The sequence below is a fragment of the Balearica regulorum genome, unplaced genomic scaffold, assembly GCF_011004875.1.
Source record: "Balearica regulorum gibbericeps isolate bBalReg1 unplaced genomic scaffold, bBalReg1.pri scaffold_62_arrow_ctg1, whole genome shotgun sequence".
NCBI classification, from domain to species: Eukaryota; Metazoa; Chordata; class Aves; order Gruiformes; family Gruidae; genus Balearica; species Balearica regulorum.
In genome coordinates this window covers 19,687-40,024 of record NW_022679075.1, presented here as the reverse complement: position 1 = coordinate 40,024, position 20,338 = coordinate 19,687, and the positions used below count along the sequence as shown (strand labels likewise).

The 20,338-nt window shown below is 50.1% G+C and overlaps 1 protein-coding gene and 1 long non-coding RNA gene across 2 annotated transcripts; both read left to right on the top strand.

The window, feature by feature from the left end:
* Positions 1 to 926: 926 nt before the first annotated feature.
* LOC142599822 (uncharacterized) lies at positions 927 to 2,250 on the top strand. The gene is made up of 3 exons (XR_012833259.1): positions 927 to 1,092; positions 1,205 to 1,317; positions 2,175 to 2,250. It is a non-coding gene; the product is annotated as an uncharacterized LOC142599822 (long non-coding RNA).
* A 5,025-nt stretch (positions 2,251 to 7,275) lies between these two features.
* LOC142599819 (uncharacterized) lies at positions 7,276 to 13,255 on the top strand. Its single transcript, XM_075741570.1, has 3 exons — positions 7,276 to 7,665; positions 10,141 to 10,421; positions 12,827 to 13,255. Exons 1-3 carry the CDS (start codon positions 7,357 to 7,359, stop codon positions 13,053 to 13,055), a joined length of 819 nt encoding a protein of 272 aa, XP_075597685.1. The 5' UTR covers positions 7,276 to 7,356; the 3' UTR covers positions 13,056 to 13,255.
* The last annotated feature ends 7,083 nt before the right edge of the window (positions 13,256 to 20,338 follow it).

Genomic DNA, 20,338 nt, shown 5'->3' with positions numbered 1-20,338 from the left:
GCTGTAGTCCTGGGGCATGGGGTGCTGGGCAGCCATATTGTTCTCGGGGCATGCCGGGAGCTGTAGTCCTGAGGCATGGGGTGCTGGGCAGCCATATTGTTCTCAGGGCATGCTGGGAGCTGTAGTCCTGGGGCATGGGGTGCTGGGCAGCCATATTGTTCTCAGGGCATGCTGGGAGCTGTAGTCCTGGGGCACAGGGTGCCGGGCGGCCATCTTGTCTCGGCAGGCGCAGTCTTTGCTCCATTTGCGGCTCAGCTGAGGTGAGGGCTGGGGCTGCTCGCGAGGAGCGAGGCCCTTGGGCAGGTTCGGGGGTGTCTCCTGCTGCTGGCCACCCGGGGTGGCGGCAGGGAGCTGTTGCAATGGGCTCCTGGTCAGCTGGAGTCAGGCCTGGCTGGAGTAGCCTCAGGGGACCCCAGAGCTGGGGAGGGGAAGGAGACAGATGACAGGGACACACACAGACCTCCCTGGGCACAGGCACTGGGCACCCCAACTCCCACAGCCCCCTTGATCCGCCTCAGCCCTGCTCACGCCCTGCAGCTGCCCTGGCCCCAGCACCTCCCCTGAGGCCTGTCCTGCAGCCCCAGGCCGCCCCACGGCCAGTCCTGGCAGCAGCCAGCAGGGCCTCTGGCACGCTCGATCCTCTGTTAAGGCAGGTTCTGTCAGCGCGTCAGCAGGGAAGGAGCAGTTTCTGCAGGAGCTCCTGCAGCAGGAGGGGCTTCAGCCTGAGGCCGGCTGAGGTGGTCATGGTTGCTTTTCCTCTCCCAGAGGCCATGCTGAGAGCTCGTGGTCCGTTCCTCCCTCAGGGATGTCGCTGACTACATCTAGCTCAGGTTTGCGTGGGCTCTCTCTGGCCTCATTTTCCTGGCAGCATGGGTGAAAAGGGGCAGGTGGACACTGACTGGCTTTGGAGAGGAGCTGCTGCAGCTGAAGCTGAAGAGACCAGTAAAAGGTAAAGCAGGAGGAGGATGAAGTGAAGGGGATTCTGCCAGCTGCTGCCCTCAGCTGCAGACAAGAGGCAGCTGGCCTCTCTGGGTGAGGAAGGATCCCTCTGACAAGTCCTCAGCAGACCAGATCTCCAACATGCACCATCGGGTCTGTATATGTAAGGAAAAGTACAGTCTGACCATGTAGTGTGGGCACGCGTGGCTGTGTATTAGGAAGTCTCATGTTCCAAAAGCTGTAAGACGCCAATGTATTCTTTTAGGTGGAGTCAAGCGACTGGAGCTACAGAAGAGGAAGGGAGGAAAGGACAGACAGACAGATAAAGAAGTGCCTGAACTGTACAATTGCCTGGCAGTGCAGATAGTTGGAGCTCCAGTGAGTCCCAGGCCTTTGGGGCCATGTCACCCCTCTTCTGCATCTCCGTACCTCCCTGCCCCCTCCCCTTTCCCTCTGTGTAATTTTTTTCACTTCCCTGAACCTCTCTTTCTCTCTCAATTATTGACCTCTGCTCCCTGCCCCCCTTTCCCTTTTCTCCAAGCCTCTCTCTGTCACCCTACCTCTCCCTTGTCATTCCTTTCCTGCTCCCTCTGCCTCTTTTTTTCTGTGTCTCTCTGTCCTGCAGCCCATCACAGGTTTTTTTCTTCTCCATCTCTTTGTCCTGATTTCCATCCCTCTGTTTTTCACAGTCTCTCTGGCCTGTTCCTTTGTCTCTCTCTGCCTATATGTGTGTCCCCCCCCATCCTTGTCTTCCCCTCTCCCTCCTTCCTTCTGCTTCTCTTTCTCTCTCTCTCACTCTGTCCTGTTAACTGTCACTGTGGTTTTTTCAATCTGTATCCCACTGTCCCTATTCTTCTTCTTGTTCATCTCTTCTTTATGCCTCTCTGCTGCTCCCTGACTGTTACTCACCTCTTCCTCCATCTCTCTGCAGGACTCCTAATACCTCTCTCTCTCTCTCTCTCCATCTCTCTGTGCTGTTCACTGTCCCTGTTTTTCTCTTTGTTATTCTTGTCCTGCTCCCTGCCCCATTGTTTCTCGCAGTATCCCTCTGTCCTGCTCCCCGTCCCTATTGCTGCCCCTATTCTTTTTTACTCCCTCTCCTTGCTACCCACCCTAGGCTTTTTTTGCAGTCTCTACCCTGCCCCCAGCCCTTATTTTTCTTTCTCTCTCCTACTGTGCTGTTATGCGCTTGTTGTGCCTCAGGACACTGCACAGAAACGGTGTTGGATCTGCAGGGACAGGTGGGACCTGCTGCGATTCCTCATGAATGTGAACTGGACTTGATGGACTTGAAGGACTTGAATGAAACCAGACTGACTGTGTATGGTTTTCTTCCCAGCTCCAATTCCAACCTCCATGTTCGGCACCAATGAATAAGAGACCTTGTGCTGTTTTCCAGATGTCAGTGGCTGCCAGTTAACGAAGAACATCACTTAGGTATCGGTGCAGTTGGTCTGTGAACAGTGCAAGACAGACATTGAGTCCAGAGGAGGCCACGAAGTTGATCTGAGGGCTGGAGCACCTCTGCTATGAGGACAGGCTGAGAGAGTTGGGATTGTTCAGCCTGGAGAAGAGAAGGCTCCGGGGAGACCTTAGAGCACCTTCCAGTGCTTAAAGGGGCGTACAGGAAAGCTGGAGAGGGACTGTTTGTCAGGGAGTGTAGTGCCAGGACAAGGGGTAAAGGGTTTAAGCTAAAAGAGGGGAGGTTTAGATGTTAGAAAGAATTTCTTTGCTGTGAGGGTTGTGAAGCGCTGGGACAGGTTGCCCAGAGAGGCTGTGGTGGCCCCATCCCTGGAAGCGTTCAGGGCCAAGTTGGCGGAGGCTTTGGGCAACCTGATGTAGCGGAGTGTGTCTCTGCCCATGGCAGGGGGGTTGGAACTAGACGATCTCTGAGGTCCTTTCCGACCCAAACCATTCTATGATTCTATGAACAGGGATGAGCATTTGCGTGATGGTGCTTTCATGAACATTCTCTCATCTCTCCACTTCAAAGCTCTTCCTTTTTCTGGAAATTTTAAGATGATGTTTCTTACTCTAGGGTTCGGACTGGAGTTGGACTTAATGTTGAATGGCTGATATAATGGGCTTCATAAAATGTGAATAAGAACCGTGCTTTTTTGCTGTTGTTTCCTAACATGCTCTGAAGTTTGGTAAGCAAGAGGAAGAGTGGTTGAAAGAGCCTGTTGTTTGAGAGTAAGACGTTGCTGTAGCGTGCCTGTCTTTGTATAGTGAAGGTTTCCTACATGAAGTACGATTGTGCTGGGCTGTGAGGCCGTATTGGAGTAGAAGAGGTAAGAAGTGTCATCTTTAAAGCTAATGAAGCTGTACCAAAACTAGCAGGAAAAGCTAGTTTCTTCCTAGAACGCTGCCTAACAAAAATAGTAGCAAGTAAAGGCACTTGCAGTTGGCTTTTTTTGCAGTCTTCATGCAGAGCTTTTGGTATTGATTGATTTCTGGGAAGCAGGGCAGCAGTGAGGACAGAAAACTGGGACTTGTCTAGACAGCTTCTTCACCATAGGCAGGGTTTGAGCCTTTGCACTACAACAGGTCTTTGCTACTGTTTATGAACAGAGAAAATGAGCTGTCTGTAAGGAAAGTTTCAGCAGAAGTAAAGCTCAGTTTGCTAAACTGAGTCCTCTGTATGTGATGCAAATAAGAGCTGACTTGGCAGTGTTTACATCTGAGGTGCGTGCTGGTGTGCTGATGCGTGCCATGGAGGTATTTCAGGGGTCCTTCTGGACTGCAGGTCGCCTGCTGGAGTGGTACCGAGTGCCAGGATGAGCCAGCTCCTGTCGACAGTTTTAGCTCAGAGGATGAGGCTGCACCTTGAATACTCTGTTCAGTTTTGGGCCCCTCACTGCAAGAAGGACACTGAGGTGCTGGAGTGAGTCCAGAGCAGGGCAACAAAGCTGGTGAAGGGTCTGGAGCACAAGTCTGATGAGGAGTGGCTGAGGGAACTGGGGTGGTTTAGCGTGTGGAAACGAGGTTCAGGGGAGACCTGATGGCTCTCTACAACTACCTGAAAGGAGGTTGTAGCCAGGTGCGGGTCAGTCTTTTCTCCCAAGTAACAAGTGATAGGACAAGAGGAAATGGCCTCAGGTTGTGCCAGGAGAGGTTTAGGTTGGATTTTAGGAAAAATTTCTTCACCAAAAGGGTTGTCAAGCACTGGAACAGGCTGCCCAGGGAAGTGGTGGAGTCACCATACCTGGAGGGATTTAAAAGATGGGTAGATGTGGTGCTTAGGGACATGGTTTAGTGGTGGACTTGGCAGTGTGTTGCAAATGAGATTTTGTTTCACAGCTTTGGGTTTAGCAGCAGTTTAGGATTTATTAATATTTTTGAGAAAGATCACAATCTTTTTAGGTTGTATAATTATTAACAGCACTTAATCATCAGCCAATTTAACAGAATGATTCAGTGGAATTTGTTACAATCAAAATAGCAACTTAGTTAAAGATTCAAGAATGGTCACCCAAAACTTACAGCAGGGATGCACACACAGATGGAGGTTAAATTAAATCACATGTACAGACAGGCAGACAGACGATCCTGAACCAAATTGTACACACCCACAGGTGAACCTATCATTAAAATGTCCCTTTTTGTGAGTTTCATTAATTACTCACTTTTATGTGCCAGTGTTCATCAACAGACAGTCAGTGAACTTCACAAAATCAGGCCTTTTAGTCCTCGCAAAATCATCGACAGACAGTCTTTGAATCCTGGTGAAATCTCCCTTGAGAGGCGTCCCAGCTCAGGGAAGATCCTGGGTCACACAGCCCACTGTGGTCCTGGAGAGCTCAAAAGGTCTCACTTTTGGATCGCTGTTTATAGGATCTCGAAATGATTGGCTTTGGTCAGGATTTTTCATTCTGGCCACAAGTCCTGCTGAGCCGTTCTGGTAGTCAATTCAGGCAGCAGGTGGCCCAGATGTGTCCAGGGGGGTGCCCGCCCACCCCGGCTCCAGGCTCCTGCCCTTGTGACCAAGATGAGAGCAGAATGAAGCTCGTCCTGATGTACCGTTCAGGCAGCAGATGGCCCAGGTGTGGCCAGAGGGCCTGACACTGCCCGAGTCACTGCACATGTCTCCAAGATAGCAGCACCATGGGGCTTATCCTGACATCTCACAGTGGCCCAGGGGGTGTGGGGGGGTGTGCACCACTACACAGCGCTAAGTCAATGGTTGGACTTTATGATCTTAAAGGTCTTTTCCAACCTAAACGATTCTAGGAATCTATGATGTGACAGAATGGAAACTTGGATGATTTGTGATGGCAAACCAAACAGATACTCCAACACTGCCAGTGTATGCTGCTGTGGAGCTTCCAGCTGAGCTCACTGCTCACCTGGACACAGCTGCTTTCAACACTGCAGCGATCCCCTCGCTGGCTTCCACACATCAACTCTCCATAGTCCAGCACCTGCAGAAAAGTCTCTCCCAGCACCAGCATTACTGTGCTCATCTCCTCCTTCAAAAACCCGCATAGGATTCCCTCCCTCCCTCACTTCAGTTAGTGGGTTACCTTTCTTCTCAAAAGACTCAGCAGGCAAACCCTCTGCTGTGCTCTGCGAATGCTACGTCGCTTCTCATTTCTGTCATTGAGTGCAAGGACAATGTAAAAACCAGGTGCTTTTGAAAGTCCCTGCTCTCTGCTGTTGTTCGAAACTCTGTTTCGCATGCATCCTGGAAATACACAGGTGAAGTATTGAGACTCATCCTTCCTTGCCATAGTTTAGCATCAATGATAAGGTCCATTGCACCTGTTGAGATTTTCATCAATAGGCTTGGATTTTATTCTATAGGATGAGAAATAATTTCAGACTCTTCTTTATTAAGAGGCAGAACTTATACGGTGGCAGTCACTCTCCTTTCTCTCCCGTTACAGGGAAAAGCTGCATGCGAGGTGCACAGAGCAAATTACCCATCCAGGTCTGAGGCAAGCACAAGCCAATTAGCTTTTAGATGCTCCTCCCTGCCTAGTGAAAGGGACATCTTTCATTAGATCAGGTGGCTCAAAGCCCCATCCAACCTGACCTTGAACAAATCCAGTGATGGGGAACCCACAACTTCGCTGGGCAACCTGGGTGGCTCTCGCCACCCTCATCGTAAAAAATGTTCTTTTGTCAAGAGCATTGGTGTTCTCTGGTAAGACAGGACTTGGATGGTACAGGACCAAGATGACATGAATGGGTGATTTAGATTGCTTAAAGAACCACCGTCAAAGGTAGTAGCAGAAGTGGTTTTAATATGATGTAAGGGTGCGACTTTACACGATGGCAAGGTTTCCTCTGTTACTGTACAGCACAGTCATTTGAACAGTGATTCAAAACTACTAAGGCACAAATCAGAGTTACCAAAACACAAATCAAAGTTACCAAGACAGAACCAGAGTTACCGTACTGCAAGTTTATGTGCAATATCGGTTGCTTGCCAAAGATCTGCTGCTGGTAAAAGGTTGAGCTGGTTGCCTCAAGGAGCAACCTGGAGAGGCGGTCCAGCTCAAGGGGAGAAGAGGTCTCTAATGTCTCCAGGGAGACATTAGAGCACCTTCCAGTCCCTGAAGGGGCTACAGGACAGCTGGAGAGGGACTGTTGACAAGGGCAGGGAGTCACAGGACAAGGGGGAATGGCCTTAAGATGGAGGAGGGGAAATTTAGATTAGATATTAGGAAAAAAATCTTCACTATGAGAGTGGTGAGGCCCTGGCACAGGTTGCCCAGAGAAGCTGTGGCTGCCCCTGGCTCCCTGGCAGTGTTCAAGGCCAGGTTGGAGGGGGCTTTGGGCAAGCTGGGCTAGTGGAGGGTGTCCCTGCCCATGGCAGGGGGGGTTGGAACTGGATGGGCTGTGAGGTCCCTTCCAACCCAAACCGTTCTGTGATGATGACGACGACGATCACTGCCATACAGCCAGGCTACTTAGCTGGGAGAGCTCAAAGGTGGCTCACAGAGGCTGTCATATTTATGGAATAAAGTGATTGGCTTGTGGTCAAATTACACGCAGTGGAAAAGGTATGCATCAGACTCCTTGTACCCATGACTTTCTTTGCTCCTTGATAAATGAGTCTTGTAAAAGCCACCCGCTATTCATGTGTTAATTGCATGATTGGTGTTCCAAGCTCATATGCGTCGATGCTTACTGTGTTACTCTGCTCCTTTGTGGGTTTTCAGAGAACAGATTGAAAATAGAGAAGTTCTTGGCCTGTTTACAGCTTCCGCCTTTACCTCTTTGGAGCTTGTACCAAACTACAGCTAGTTTGGTAAGGACTTGAGTGCATCTGTCACACAAGACCAAGTGGAGAAATTTTAACTGAAATAAAAAAACCCAACAAAACTAAACTAAACAAAACCTGGCTTATTTCATGGAAGCCTGTTAGTAACTCTTTTGCTTTTTCCTCAGGCTTTGTAAGAATCTCCCAGCATGGATGGAGCCTGGGTGAGGACTTGGAGACCTCATCACCCATGGGACCCCATCCTGGCCCAGTTCACCAGCCCTAGACCCAAATACTCAGTCCCAGGGACAACAGGTAAAACAAGGATCAGAGTGGGGTGTGGCACCTTGAGAACACCCCTGATAAAATCAGCTACAAACCCATTTCCCTTTTCCCCGCCTCTCCCTGCCCCCTTTTTCCTCATAAAGCTCTACTTTGCCATGGCTGGGAGAGGGCTGCTTTTCTTAGCAGTAAAAGGACCTGACTGTGCAGCAGTTGCTGGTGATCTTCCCATCTGGGTTCCTGGGAAAGCATAAAATAACACAAGAAATCTTTACACTTGCTTCAAGTTATCTTAGCAACTGCTTGTAGGGCTAAAATACTTCCTAATGACAGAATAGTGGTGATACTGCAATTAATTATCAAGTGCCTACACTGTTGTTTCAGGTAGTGTGATGTGCTGGGTTGACCCTAGCTGGGCACCAGGTGCCTACCAAAGCCGTTCCACCACCCCACCCCCCTCAACTGGGCAGGGGAGAGAAAATAAAAGGAAAGACTCATGGGTCGAGATCAAGATGGGGAGAGATCATTCACCAATTAGTGTCACGGGCAAAACAGACTCGACTTGGGAAAATTAATATAATTTATTGCCAATCGAGTCAGAGTAGGGTAATGGGAAATAAACCCAAATCTTCCCTCAGCCCTCCCTTCTTCCCAGGCTCAGCTTCAGTCCTGATTTCTCTACCTCCTTCTCCAGAGTGGCTCAGGGGGACGGGGAATGTGGGTTGTGGTCAGTTCTTCACACGTCGTCACTTCTGCTCCTTTCTCTTCACACTCTTCCTCTGCTGCAATGTGGGGTCCATCCCATAGGAGACAGTCCTCCATGAACTTCTCCAGCATGGGTCCTTTCCACGGGGTGCAGTTTTTTGCAAATAGTCCCCCCTACTCCAGTGTGGATCCTCCATGGGGTCACAAGTCACAGAATCCCAGACTGGTAGGGGCTGGAAGGAACCTCTGGAGATCGTTTAGTCCAACCCCCTGCTAGAGCAGGATCACCTCGAGCAGGTTGCATGTGATCGCGTCCAGGCAGGTTTTGAATCTCTCCAGAGAAGGAGACTCCACGATCTCTCTGGGCAGCCTGTCCCAGTGCTCGGTCACCTTCAGAGTGAAGAAGTTTTTCCTCATTTGAGATGGAAATTCCTGTGTTCTGATTTGTGCCTGTTGGCCCTTGTCCTTTCACTGGGCACCACTGAGAAGAGTCTGGCCCCTTCCTCTTGACATCTGTCCTTTAGATATTTATAAGGGTTGATGAGATCCCCTCTCAGTCTTCTCCAGGCTAAACCGCCCCAGTTCTCTCAGCCTTTCATAGAAACATAGAATCATCAAATGTTTTGGGTTGGAAGGGACCTCAAAGAACATCTAGTTCCAATCCCGCTGCCACAGGCAGGGACACCCTCCAGTAGACCAGGTTGCCCAAAGCCTCATCTAACCTGGCCTTGAACACTTCCAGGGACCCAGGGGCCTCCACAACGTTTCTGGGCTGGTCATGCTGTTCTTAATGCACCCCAGGATACCATTGGCCGCCTTGGCCATGAGGGCACACTGCTGGCTCATGGAGAACTTCTTGTCCATCAGGACTGCCAGGTCCTTCTCTGCAGTGCTGCTTCCCAGCAGGTCAGCCCCTCACCTGTTCTGGTGCCTGGGGTTACTCCTCCCTGAGTGCAGGACCCAACACTTGCCCTGTTGAAGTTCATTTGATTTCTGTCTGTCCAGATCTCGCTGAATGGCAGTGCAGCCTTCCGGTGTGTCAGCCACTCCTCCTAGTTTTGTATCATCAACGAATTTCCTGAGGGTACACTCTGTCGCCTCGTCCAGGTCATTGATGAATATGTTGAATAAGACAGGACCAAGCACTGGCCCTTGGGGCACACCACCAGCTACAGGCCTCCAACTAGACTCTGCACCACTGATCACAACCATCAGTCCTGCCAGCAAACCTGCTCTGGTGTGGGCTCCTCTCTCCATGGGGCCACAGGTCCTGCCAGGAGCTTGCACCAGCGCAGGCTTCCCACAGGGTCACAACCTCCTTCAGGTGTCTCCACCTGCTCCAGTGTGGGGTCCTCCAGGGGCTGCAGGTGGAATCTCTGCTCCACCATCATCCTTCCTCCATGGGCTGCAGGGGGACAGCCTGCCTCACCATGGTCTTCACCACGGGCTGCAGGGGAACCTCTACTCCAGCGCCTGGAACACCTCCTCCCCCTCCTTCTGCACTGACCTTGGTGTCTGTAGAGTTGTTCCTCTCACATCTTCTCACTCCTCTCTGGCCGGTGTTGTGCAGCAGGGTTTTTCCTCTTCTGAACTGTGTTATCCCAGAGGAGGTGCTGCTGTAGCTGATGGGCTCGGCCTTGGCAGGTCTGTCCTGGAGCTGGCTGGCATTGGCTTTGTTGGATGTGGTGGAAGCTTCTAGCAGCTTCTCACAGAAGCCACTGCTGTATCCCTCCCCGATACCAAACCCTTGCCATGCAAACCCAATGCATGTGTGGTTTCTTTTTTGTTGCGTTTTGGTTTTAGGTTTTTTTTCTTTTTTTCTTTCTCCGTTATTAACAACTGCAACCAGGCTGGCAGGAAGTCCAGTTTCTTTTAAAGATTATTTATCAAGGCAGTTGCACAACCACTTCTGTTTAGGGCTTTACTCTTTGGCACTACAAGGCATTGTATAGCTTGCCTTTATTACTCTTGGAGGAAAAAGGAGGGGAATTTCATGAGCTTGGCAGCTCAGTCACCTGCAGTTACAAAGGAGCTTTGAAATGCAGTTACCTGCAGGTGTCTTTTCACATACTGTTCTTCCTAGGTTACCTGAACCACAATCGTACCACAGCAGAGCCTCCCCTTACACATTTAGAGGGGCAAAATCTCCCCCCGAAGACAGCTGTTCTTCAGGTCCTCATTGTTTTGTGGAGCCCTCCATGGCCAGGAATGGGAAGTATATGGCTCCAGCCTATGCCATCTGTGGACTTCCCAAGATAAACACCAAGACGATGTCTGGACCAAGTGAGTAACATTTCTCCAGCTGTTTGTTCAGACAAGATCTTAAGTACGGTTTCTTGTTTCCCTGCAGCAGTGGTACAAAAGTATTGGGTCTGGCTGAGATGGAGTTAATTCTCCCCACAGCAGCCCTCACAGTGCCGTGCTGTGTATCGGTAGCTAGCAAGGTGTTGGGAACACACCAGTGTTTTGGCTGCTACTGAGCAGTGCCAGCACACCTCAAGGCTGTTTCTCCAACATTTCTTTCCCCCCCTCAGCAGCAGGCTGGGGGTTGGCAAGATCTTGGGAGGGGACACAGTCAGGACAGCTGACCCAAACTGACCAAAGGGATATTCCATACATGACGTCTGCTCAGCAATAGGAAACTGAGAGATAGGGGGAGGAGCAGGGCAGGAGCATTTGGTTTTTTTTACAATGTCTGTCTTCCAGAGTAAGGAGTACGCATATTGAAGCCCTACTTCCCAGGAAGTGGCTGGACATCGCCTGCTGATGGGAAGTAGAGAATAATCTTTTGCTTTTTGCTTGGCTTCCGTGCGTGGCCTTTTGCTTTAGCTACATTAAACTGCCTTTATCTTGACCCACGAGTCTGGGGTTGTTTTTCCATCTTATTTTCTCCCCTCCCTGCCTTGCTGAGGAGGGGAGTGAGAGAGCGGCTTGGTGGACACTTTGCGTCCAGCCAAGGGTAAACCACCACAGTCCTTTTTGGCGCCCAATGTGGGGTATGAGAAAATCGAGATAAGGATAGTAAGTGGAAGACGTAACAGGCAAAACATAGACTGAATGTAGGCAGAGAGTGACATAGTGGTGAAGGGACAAGAGGTGGATTCTGTGTGTGAATTGTTCACTTTTGTGTGGTGGTGTGATGATGTTATTTTGATTTTGGTGTGGGGAATTCTTTTTTTTTTCTTGTTGATGTTTGTGAAGTTTTTGTGTTGAATGTATATTTTAATGATAATTCTTAAATATGTGATTCACAGAGGCGAGGGGTGGAATGTGTTGGGTTTGCATGGCAAGGTTTTGGAAGCGGGGGGCCTACAGGGGTGGCTTCTGTGAGAAGCTGCTAGAAGCTTCCCCTGTGCCTGACAGAGCCAATGCCAGCCAGCTCCAAGACGGACCCGCCGCTGGCCAAGGCCAAGCCAATCAGCGCCTCTGGGATAACATATTTAAGAAGGGAAAAAACCAGTTAGAGTTTTTGCAGCCAGAGAGAGGAGTGAGAAGGTATGAGAAACTCTGCAGACACCAAGGTCAGTGCAGAAAGAGGGGCAGGAGGTGCTGCAGGCGCCAGAGCAGAGATCCCCATGCAGCCCCTGGTGAAGACCATGGTGAAGCAGGCTGTCCCTCTGCAGCCCCTGGAGGAAGGATGAGGGGGTGTAGAGATTCCACCTGCAGCCCGTGGAGGACCCAACACCGGAGCAGGTGGAGGCACCTGGAGGAGGCTGTTACCCCGTGGGAAGCCCACTCTGGAGCAAGCTCCTGGCAGGACCTGTGGCCCCATGGAGAGAGGAGCCCACGCCAGAGCAGGTTTGCTGGCAGGACTTGTGACCCCGTGGGGGACCCCACGCTGGATACTGACAAAAACAGAGCTCCCAGCTACTCTATGGGAATGCGAACGAACCGTGGAGGAGACAAGACTGTAAACCAGGGCCAGCAGACTACTGCGCAGGAAGGGCTAGGCAGCCTGCTATCTGCTCCTTTGCTCCTCTCCCAAAGCCATCCCTTAAGCATCTCCCCCTTCCGCCAGGGATTCTGAGAACTGAAGAGTGTCGTACTGGAGTGACAGGTTGCAGGACAGCAGTCCCGCTCCCTTCCCTTGTCCTGAACCCGAGCAGAGGGAAGGCAAGGAACACATCTTTTCCTTTCCACTGTCTCAGCCATTAAATGTTACGGGCTCATACATTGCAAGCTCTTCAGGAGGGCACACCTCAGAAGGGACAAGCAGACACAGGTCCCTGCCTTGGTAATGACGGGAAGATGAACGTGGAGGGGAGGGAAATCTAGCAAAGTCTGGCTGGAGATAGATGTCCTCTGGACTTGGAAGGAGTTCCAGCTGAGCTCCAGCTGAGCTTTTCACACCAGCTCTAATGGGCCTTTCAGTCTATTTGCTGTTGAAAACCAGATATTTTTTTTTACTGTCATTAAAAAAAAAGCAAAAGAGAAGGAAATGCCAGTGAATAACAGCATCTTAGACATCTTGAATGCCCTGATAATACTTGAGGTTTCAAACAAGCGTGCCAGGGGAAGGGGTGCAGTGAGCTGGAAGCTGCAAGGTGCACGTACAACAGTGTGCAATGAGGAATGGCCAGTGCACATCAATACCCTTGTTCTAGCAGATGGCCGTCACTGAAGACAAGTCTGCTGGGTCAGGACGCTGAACCTCCACTGCGCCCACACCCAGCCCTGACCGAAAGGGGACAGAGAGACGCAGAGTGACTGTCCAGAAATGGCATTTGGCTCAGGGGACATGCAGGACAACAGGCACCCGGACAAGCTAAGAACGAGTGCCCATGGGCACCTTTTTCTCCTTTTCTCCTTCCATATGACACAGATCAAGCCTCAGGCACCTGCAGCCATGTTTGAAGTCCACCATTCGCTGTACATGTCTCCTCTGATATTTTTTGTCTTCACCTTGAGACGTGGGGAGTAGGTTTGTGTGGGTGAGGAAGATTTGCTTTCTCTGTTTAATCTTTATGCCTCGGCAAATCACTGCAAGATTCAGACTGAAGGAGAGCACTGAAGACAAAAGGTACAATCATTTCACCAGACCTGAAAAACTGGAGGATCCCTGTAGTTTCACAAGAGATGGGAAATTCCTCTAACGTGACAACAAGCAAAAATCTACTTGGTTCGGAGAGAGACAGCACGATCCTCGCGTGAGTCTGCCCTTCTACATTGGCAGTACAGCTTATAGTCTCTCCAGCATCTGTACAAACATGTGCAGCATCTACCTAAAGAGATGACCATGTCAATGTAAGAGACAGCCCCATCTGCCTGCTCCTTCCTCTCCTCCCGTCCTGCTGGTACATGCGTTTCTGCAGTGGCACCGTGAGCTGCAGGAGGTGATGCACAGGTCAGCTGTAATGCTGGCTACACCGCTGCTTGTGCTGCATGAGTTTTAACCCCAGTTAACCGTTCAAGCTCCCGAGTCCCATCCAGCAGTGCAGCATGTGCTGGACCAAGCCAGCGGCACACAGAGAAGCAGCAACGTTCGCTGAACAGCACCCAGGGAAAGGCCGTCATGAAACCGCAGAGTCAGCTGCTCCTGGAGAACTACCAGCAAAGTGACCTACCTTGGGATGCAGGAAAAATGGCAGCCCAATCGACCAGACTTTTCCTTGTTCTAATGAAAGGAACATATTTCTGTCAGTTAAATCTTCATCTTCATCCTGGATAATTGCCTGTAGTCAAACAGGTTTTTAAACTCTGGCCTAAGTGAACAAAAATACATCAAAGCTGACATCTACAATGTCTTACAAGTCTTTCTACATTTCCGCCCCAGATATTACCCACTCTTTCTCCTAAAACATACATCTCCCCAAAGAGTCTGCACTGTCCAAAAGCACATTGGTGCTAAGCAGCAGGTAAGCTGAGCCTGGGACACCCAAGGGCACCAGTGAGACACAACTGGCCTCTTCTAGCATTACACAGCCCACAACTCTCAGCAAATACTCATCTTAGCAAATGCACCTTCTGGCTAGAAGCCACATAAGACCAAACTGCTTTGGTGAACGCCAAAACACCCATGACATTCTCAAACTCTTCATTCCCCATCTGAGAGTCAAGGGAGAGGATCTCCTAAAGGCTCTTGCACAGGCACTGTCCTAAAAACCACCCACTGCTTCTCCACTAATGCACAAAGAGATTAGGGAGAATTTAATTTTTAAGTCTATGTAGACAGTTTCTGAAATTAGACAAGTAATTTTTAATGAGGATAAGCCCTTTGCCTTGCATCTGGCAACCAACAGGGATGTGGACCCAGCAGCACAGAATGACGCCAGAAATGAATGCAGGAACGTCCCACCTTCTCGTCGAGTCAGCACCTGGTTTTTCTGGAAGCTGTTAGCCCACGTGAAGAGCAAGAATCATAGAATCATAGAATCCTAAGGTTGGAGAAGACCTCTTAAGATCGTCAAGTCCAAGCGTCGACCCAACACCACCATGTCTACTAAACCATGTCCTGATGTGCCACGTCTACCCGTTTTTTGAACACCTCCAGGGATGGTGACTCCACTACCTCTCTGGGCAGCCTGTTCCAATGCCTGACCACTCCTTCGGTGAAGAAATATTTCCTATTACCTAATCTAAATCTCCCCTGGCACAAATTAAGGCCATTTCTGCTTGTCCTTTCGATAGTTACTAGGGAGAAGAGACCAGCACCCATCTCCCTATGAGGCAGTTGTAGAGGGTTGTAGAGAGCAATAAGATGGAAGAAATTGCATGTCAAGTAAAATGTTACAAAGATCAGTTGTTAAAAGTTTTTCCTCACTGAGATGGAACTGTGTTCCAGTTTGTGCCCATTGCCCCTTGTCCTCTCACTGGGCACAACTGAGAAGAGTCTGGCCCCATCCTCTTGACACCCACCCTTTAGGTATTTGTCAGCGTTGATCAGATCCCCACTCAGTCTTCTCCAGACTAAACAGCCCCAGCTCTCAGCTTTTCCTTATATGAGAGACGTTCAAGTCCCCTGATCAAACTCGTAGCCCTCCACTGGACTCTGTCCAGCAGTTCCCTGTCTGTCTTGAACTGGGGAGCCCAGAAGTGGACACAGAACTCCAGATGAGGCCTCACCAGGGCAGAGTAGAGGGGGAGGAGACCCTCCCTCGACCTGCTGGCCACGCACAGGCATAGGCAAGCTTCTAAGGCTACGAATGGCATTAAGAAGCCACACTTTAGTCAGAGAACAGAAACACATCGAGCACCTGAATGCGTTCAGACCAGCTCAGCAGCACAGCCAGGGTTTTGCATCTCAGGGAGTTTTATTGTTTCCATCCTAAATGTCAAGCTTGGTGGTTAGCATTCTTTGGGTAATGCTTCTCTGCAGCCTTTGATGGTAAATTGCAGGATGTTATGGCAAGCTCCGTCACAAGTACTGAACGCTTCTGCACTTTTGCATCACCAGAAAGCTTGTTGTTGTTTTTCGCCTTTTGCTGTCTGGCATGCCTTCACCCCCGTCTGCACAGGAATGCTTTCTCTTTCTGTGTGCTTGTTTCTCATTTGCCTGGCAAGGGCCCGCAAAGTCTGGGTGACCTGGCACTGGTGGGAGCGTACGTTGTCCACTGACGTAGGCCAGCTGATGGTGACTGGCCCGCTGTGTTTCCGTGTGGCAAGTGCACCTCCGCTTGGGAGGCGGACAGACTGGTTGGCTTCTCCTCAGCTTCTCCCACCCCTCAGAGTCAGAGTGCACTCTCTTCCTGCCGCAGTGCTGAGAGGGACTTCCTGCAGAGTCACATGCTTTTCTCTTCCCTTTGATCCTCTGCACGTTTTCGTCACCTCCTTGATTTTGCAGTCCTATGATGCCTTCAGGAAATAGGCTGTTCAGCACTTGATTCAGCTCCAGCTTGGAAATGCTCTTTGTCTCCTGGCATTTGGCACCTGCCCTGGGGGTCAAACCAGGGCACCTGGAGAAACAAGAGTGATCTTAGTTCAGGGTTGTTCGTGTAGCCTCCTCCTCATGGCTTCAGTCCCATCCTGTCATTTTCCGGCAGCGCTCGATACCACACGCAGAAGACTGAACCAGCACTAGGCGCTGGAAACCAGATCATGGTCTTCCAGCCATGTCTGTCCCTTTCAGAGCAGGAACTCTGCATCTTTATACCCGCTGGGACCTGTGTTTCACAGTGTAGTGCCAAGCAGGGAAAGAAGAAAGGACCTGGCAAACTGCAGAACAGACAGAACACAATTGGACCAACAGTCATGCTCTCCTAGGACAGGAAGCACCACCATGGGAGGAGAAGAGCAACAAGAAGAAGAAGAAGATGATCAGGAAGAGGAGGGGGAGTGTATTCTGACCACCCTTTCACGCTTGTTCTCACCTGACATAGAAGAGTAAATATGCACGCTGGCAGAGAACCGTTTTGATGCCACAAAGATCTACAGAGGCATCATTCATCTTGTACCAACATCCATTGCTGGCCTGCAAAGAAAGGCGACACTATCTTTAGATGAACTACAGGCGCTGGGAACAAGAGCACAGGCAGGACACCACTGAAGGACACCAGGCACCAGCACAAATCAAAGCAAACACCTCCGAAGACATTCTCCCCGAGCACAGTGCTTCCCAGGAGCATTTGCATCCTAGTTTCTCTTCACCGGCACTGACTTTTACACTGCTGGAAACAAAGTTGCCTTTTACCTTCACGAAGCAGTAATAGTGTCCTTCCTGACAGCTGAAACCTTCATGGACCAGGACGGCGTACAAGGAATAGAGCAGTGGTTCTCCAGTCGCTTCAGACATGTACACGCCAAGGTCCAAATATTCGGGATACTGCACAACCTAAAGAGACACCAAGGAGACTCAAAAATTGTCTTGAGAGTCTTTAGGAAGCAGCCTGAGAAAACCTTGTCACCAAACACAGGCTAGAGCCTGGATAGATAGATAGATAGATAGATAGATAGATAGATAGATAGATATAAATCTGTCTTCTCGTTTCATTAAAACTAGGCGTTGCCATTTCATCACTGAAGTGGCAGAAAACTGCTCTTGGCCCAACCAGCTCTTTACAAGCACAGTACGTGCTTATCTTCATGTTGGAGCTTCCCTCTTAGCACAAGGGAAAGAGCAAGGCCCAGCTATTGCCTTGATTTTTCTTAGACAGCTGCACTCGATAGCCATGGTGGGCAGATGCTAACAACTTCCAAGCAAGGATTCCCCTTTGGGACATGTCTCCTTCCATGCAGACAGAGTTGCACTTGTCGACATACCTTGCTGATCTTTGTGCCAGAGAAAGCATCAAATCTCTTCAAGCACACTGTCAGGACATTGGAGGAGCGATGGAGTGTCAGCCTCTTGGACGCAGCAGCCAGCCGTTTGCACCTTGAAAACAAGCACAGAGCCAAGACTTGCAATGTATCTTCTCTCCACTCCGCCCCCCATCCAGCAGAAAGGAATGACTCAAAACAGGTTTTCACGGCTCACACATGCCTCCGCTACTCGAGTGATGGTTTCTTGCATAATACCAGTCATCTTGCCGTGAACCCATGCACTGCTTGTCAGGCTTGCTAGCAGGGGGAAGGTAGCAGGCTGTAAGAGGACAGCCCTACAGCACACCGAAAGCTTGCCAATGGTTCCCAGCAGAGCAGGAAGATGAACCTCTCGCTGGAGCATAGCTGCACAACGTAGCACAGGGCAGCGCCCCTTCTGATGCCAAAGGAGCTACTCCAAACTCCTGCCATGGAAAGCCTCTTCCAGCTTTCTGTTCAATAGCAAGGCTAGGAGAACTGGAAGAAGGCAGCTCCGTCCTCTCCACTAGCAGCTGTGTCGGGTTCCCGTAAGAGTTCATTGATCGACCCTGGAAACCCCAAAGAAGCAAACAGCCCTCCTCCAGGACAAAGACATTCCACAGCCCTCTGTCTTCATTGCACGGAGGTCTCCTGGACAGAGATGCAACCATCCAAAAAGCCTTGGCAATGAAAGCGGTGATTGCTTTCTGGAGGAAGCTGCTATTGTCTCCCACCGCAAATCTCTCTCCAGAGCTCCTCCTCGCTTTGGCTCACCACTGCTGCATAGGGGACATGTCTTTTCCCTTCTGGCCATAGGGGTAGTAGGTCAGAGGGCACCTTCATAGCTGGGAAGGTTGACCACCCCCAGGGCAGGCAATGGCAGGAATAAAACTCTCATCCAAGCTTTCCAAACAGGCAGAAGGATCAGTATTACCCGTCTTCAAAACAATTGCATTATTTTCCAACTTCTGGATCATTCAGGTGTCTTAGTTGTATGCGGAAGGGAAAAGGGGGGAAGAAAAAACCTAAGCAGCTGCCTCATGACTTTCTAAATTAAGTCAAAACATAACTAGTGCTCCCAGACATGCAATCTGGTCACCCAGTCTTCCTCCACTATGAAGATGTCATTAGTGATAATCTTACTTGCTACATTTATATCCATTCTTGCCATCCAGCCGCTCAGGTTTGACAAAGTCTTCCAGAGCTCCAGTGACAGATGAGGCTGCCTGGAGGGGGAAGAAAGGAGAGCGCTAAGCTCCTGGGAACGCAAGCTCCCACGAAGTAGCTACCCGTGTGGTACCAGCCTTATCCCGATAAACAGCTACCCCTGGGCGGTACCCGAGTGGCCTGTGGTACGCATGGTCACAAATAGCACAAGCGGTCCAACCCATGCGTCCGGTACTCAGACGCCTGTCGAGGTGGTCCAAAGCAGAGAGGTATGACAGGGTCCTCATGGCTGTAGAGACCATCCTTACTCCTTGCCCAGCTGAAACCCAGCACCCAGCACAGGGAGACCATTTGGAGGGCTTCCTCCAAAGGAGCACGGAAGCCCGCTTCCCTTCCCATCCACCACCAAGTTCTTGCGTGGTAACAGCCCAGAGTTTTAAGCCAACAGGGTTTACTGGAGATAAACTAGGGCCTCTGCAGGGGCCTTGAAACGTTTTGCACCACAATTTCCAAACATCTTACGTTGACATCCAAAGGAATATCAAAGAATGCCTCGTAGGTGTCGGAAATGGCTTTGCAGCTGAAGCACGTTACTGGAAGGCAAAGAGAAATGCTTAGCAGGATGGGAAGGAGACTAACTCTGCCCATTTCGGTGACCCACACATTCTTCTTTAGCCACACTGGACATACTGCTGCATACTGGAAGCTCCTCTACCACAAACAGTAGAAGAGCAACAGATCCTTGTAAGCATAAGAGTATTTTCACAAAGTACCTCTGGATCTTAGAAGTCCTCCAAAGACGTGATGAATGAGCGTGCTAGCTTGAGAAGATGTGTCCCAGCTGGAAATGAACGGTAATGGGAGCTCAGGAGGTGGAAGGCAGACAGTTTGCTCTTCCAGCAGTTTTCCTTGTTAGGAAAGCCCCGGACAGAGGTTTTTCGCTGGCAGTCACGAAGGAGGGAGTCAAAGGGCACATTTCAGTGCTCATGTGCTTATGCTTACCCACTGCTTCCGCTCAAACAAGCTGTCTGCATGGCACCCAGGAGGTAGCAGAGGAATTCATGTGCGTCTTGCTGGGTGCCGAGCTGGAATTGATCTCCCATTCCTAACCAAGAACAAGGTTTTCACATTGATCTCAGAGAAAAAGGAAAGAAAACTTGCCCTTCTAAAAGTTCTCCTCCTTAGCATGAACCCGGCAGAAACAGTTAATACCGGGTTCTTCAGAAATCAACCATACCTCCAAATAAAACCATCTGAAATGACTCACCTAGAAGCACACTGATGACAGGCACGGGTATGATGGCACTGCCTGAGCAAGACAGGACCTCCTCAACGTGCACTTCCATTGCACACATCATGCAGAAGCCTTGCTCTGCACCTGAAGAGGGAAGGAAGGAAGGAAGGAAGGGAGGGAGGGAGGGAGGGAGGGAGGGAGGCAGGCTCTCAGCTGGGTAAAATATACACAGCTGTGGACAATCTTCAAGGCAAAAAGAACCAAACCACCCCATGTCTATGCTACAGGTACAATCTCCACTCTCCCTTCTACATCCTCTTCTCCTCAGATGCCAGTGGCTCAACAGCCCTGTGGCAGTGTGTTGCACAGAATCGTGTAGAAGAAGTATGCCTGTTATGCCTGTATTAAGAGAGTCTGCATGAAAAAGGACTGACATACCAGCCTAGAAAGCACAGAGGTGCCTTTGTCAGAATGAACACCCATCGATATGGCAAGAAGCTTCAAGGCTTACTACATCTAAGAATTAAAATCAAATCCAAACACCACAAAGTCGAGGGTTGGACAAACAAGGAAGGAGTTTCTCCTCCGTA

Excerpts from the sequence above, each read along its gene's own strand:
- LOC142599819 (XM_075741570.1), top strand. The coding sequence starts at position 7,357 with ATGGATGGAGCCTGGGTGAGGACTTGGAGACCTCATCACCCATGGGAC. Across the intron at positions 7,666-10,140 it reads CTGGTGATCTTCCCATCTGG|CTCAGTCACCTGCAGTTACA; the intron begins GTTCCTGGGAAA and ends TGAGCTTGGCAG. Across the intron at positions 10,422-12,826 it reads ACGATGTCTGGACCAAGTGA|AGAGACGCAGAGTGACTGTC; the intron begins GTAACATTTCTC and ends GAAAGGGGACAG.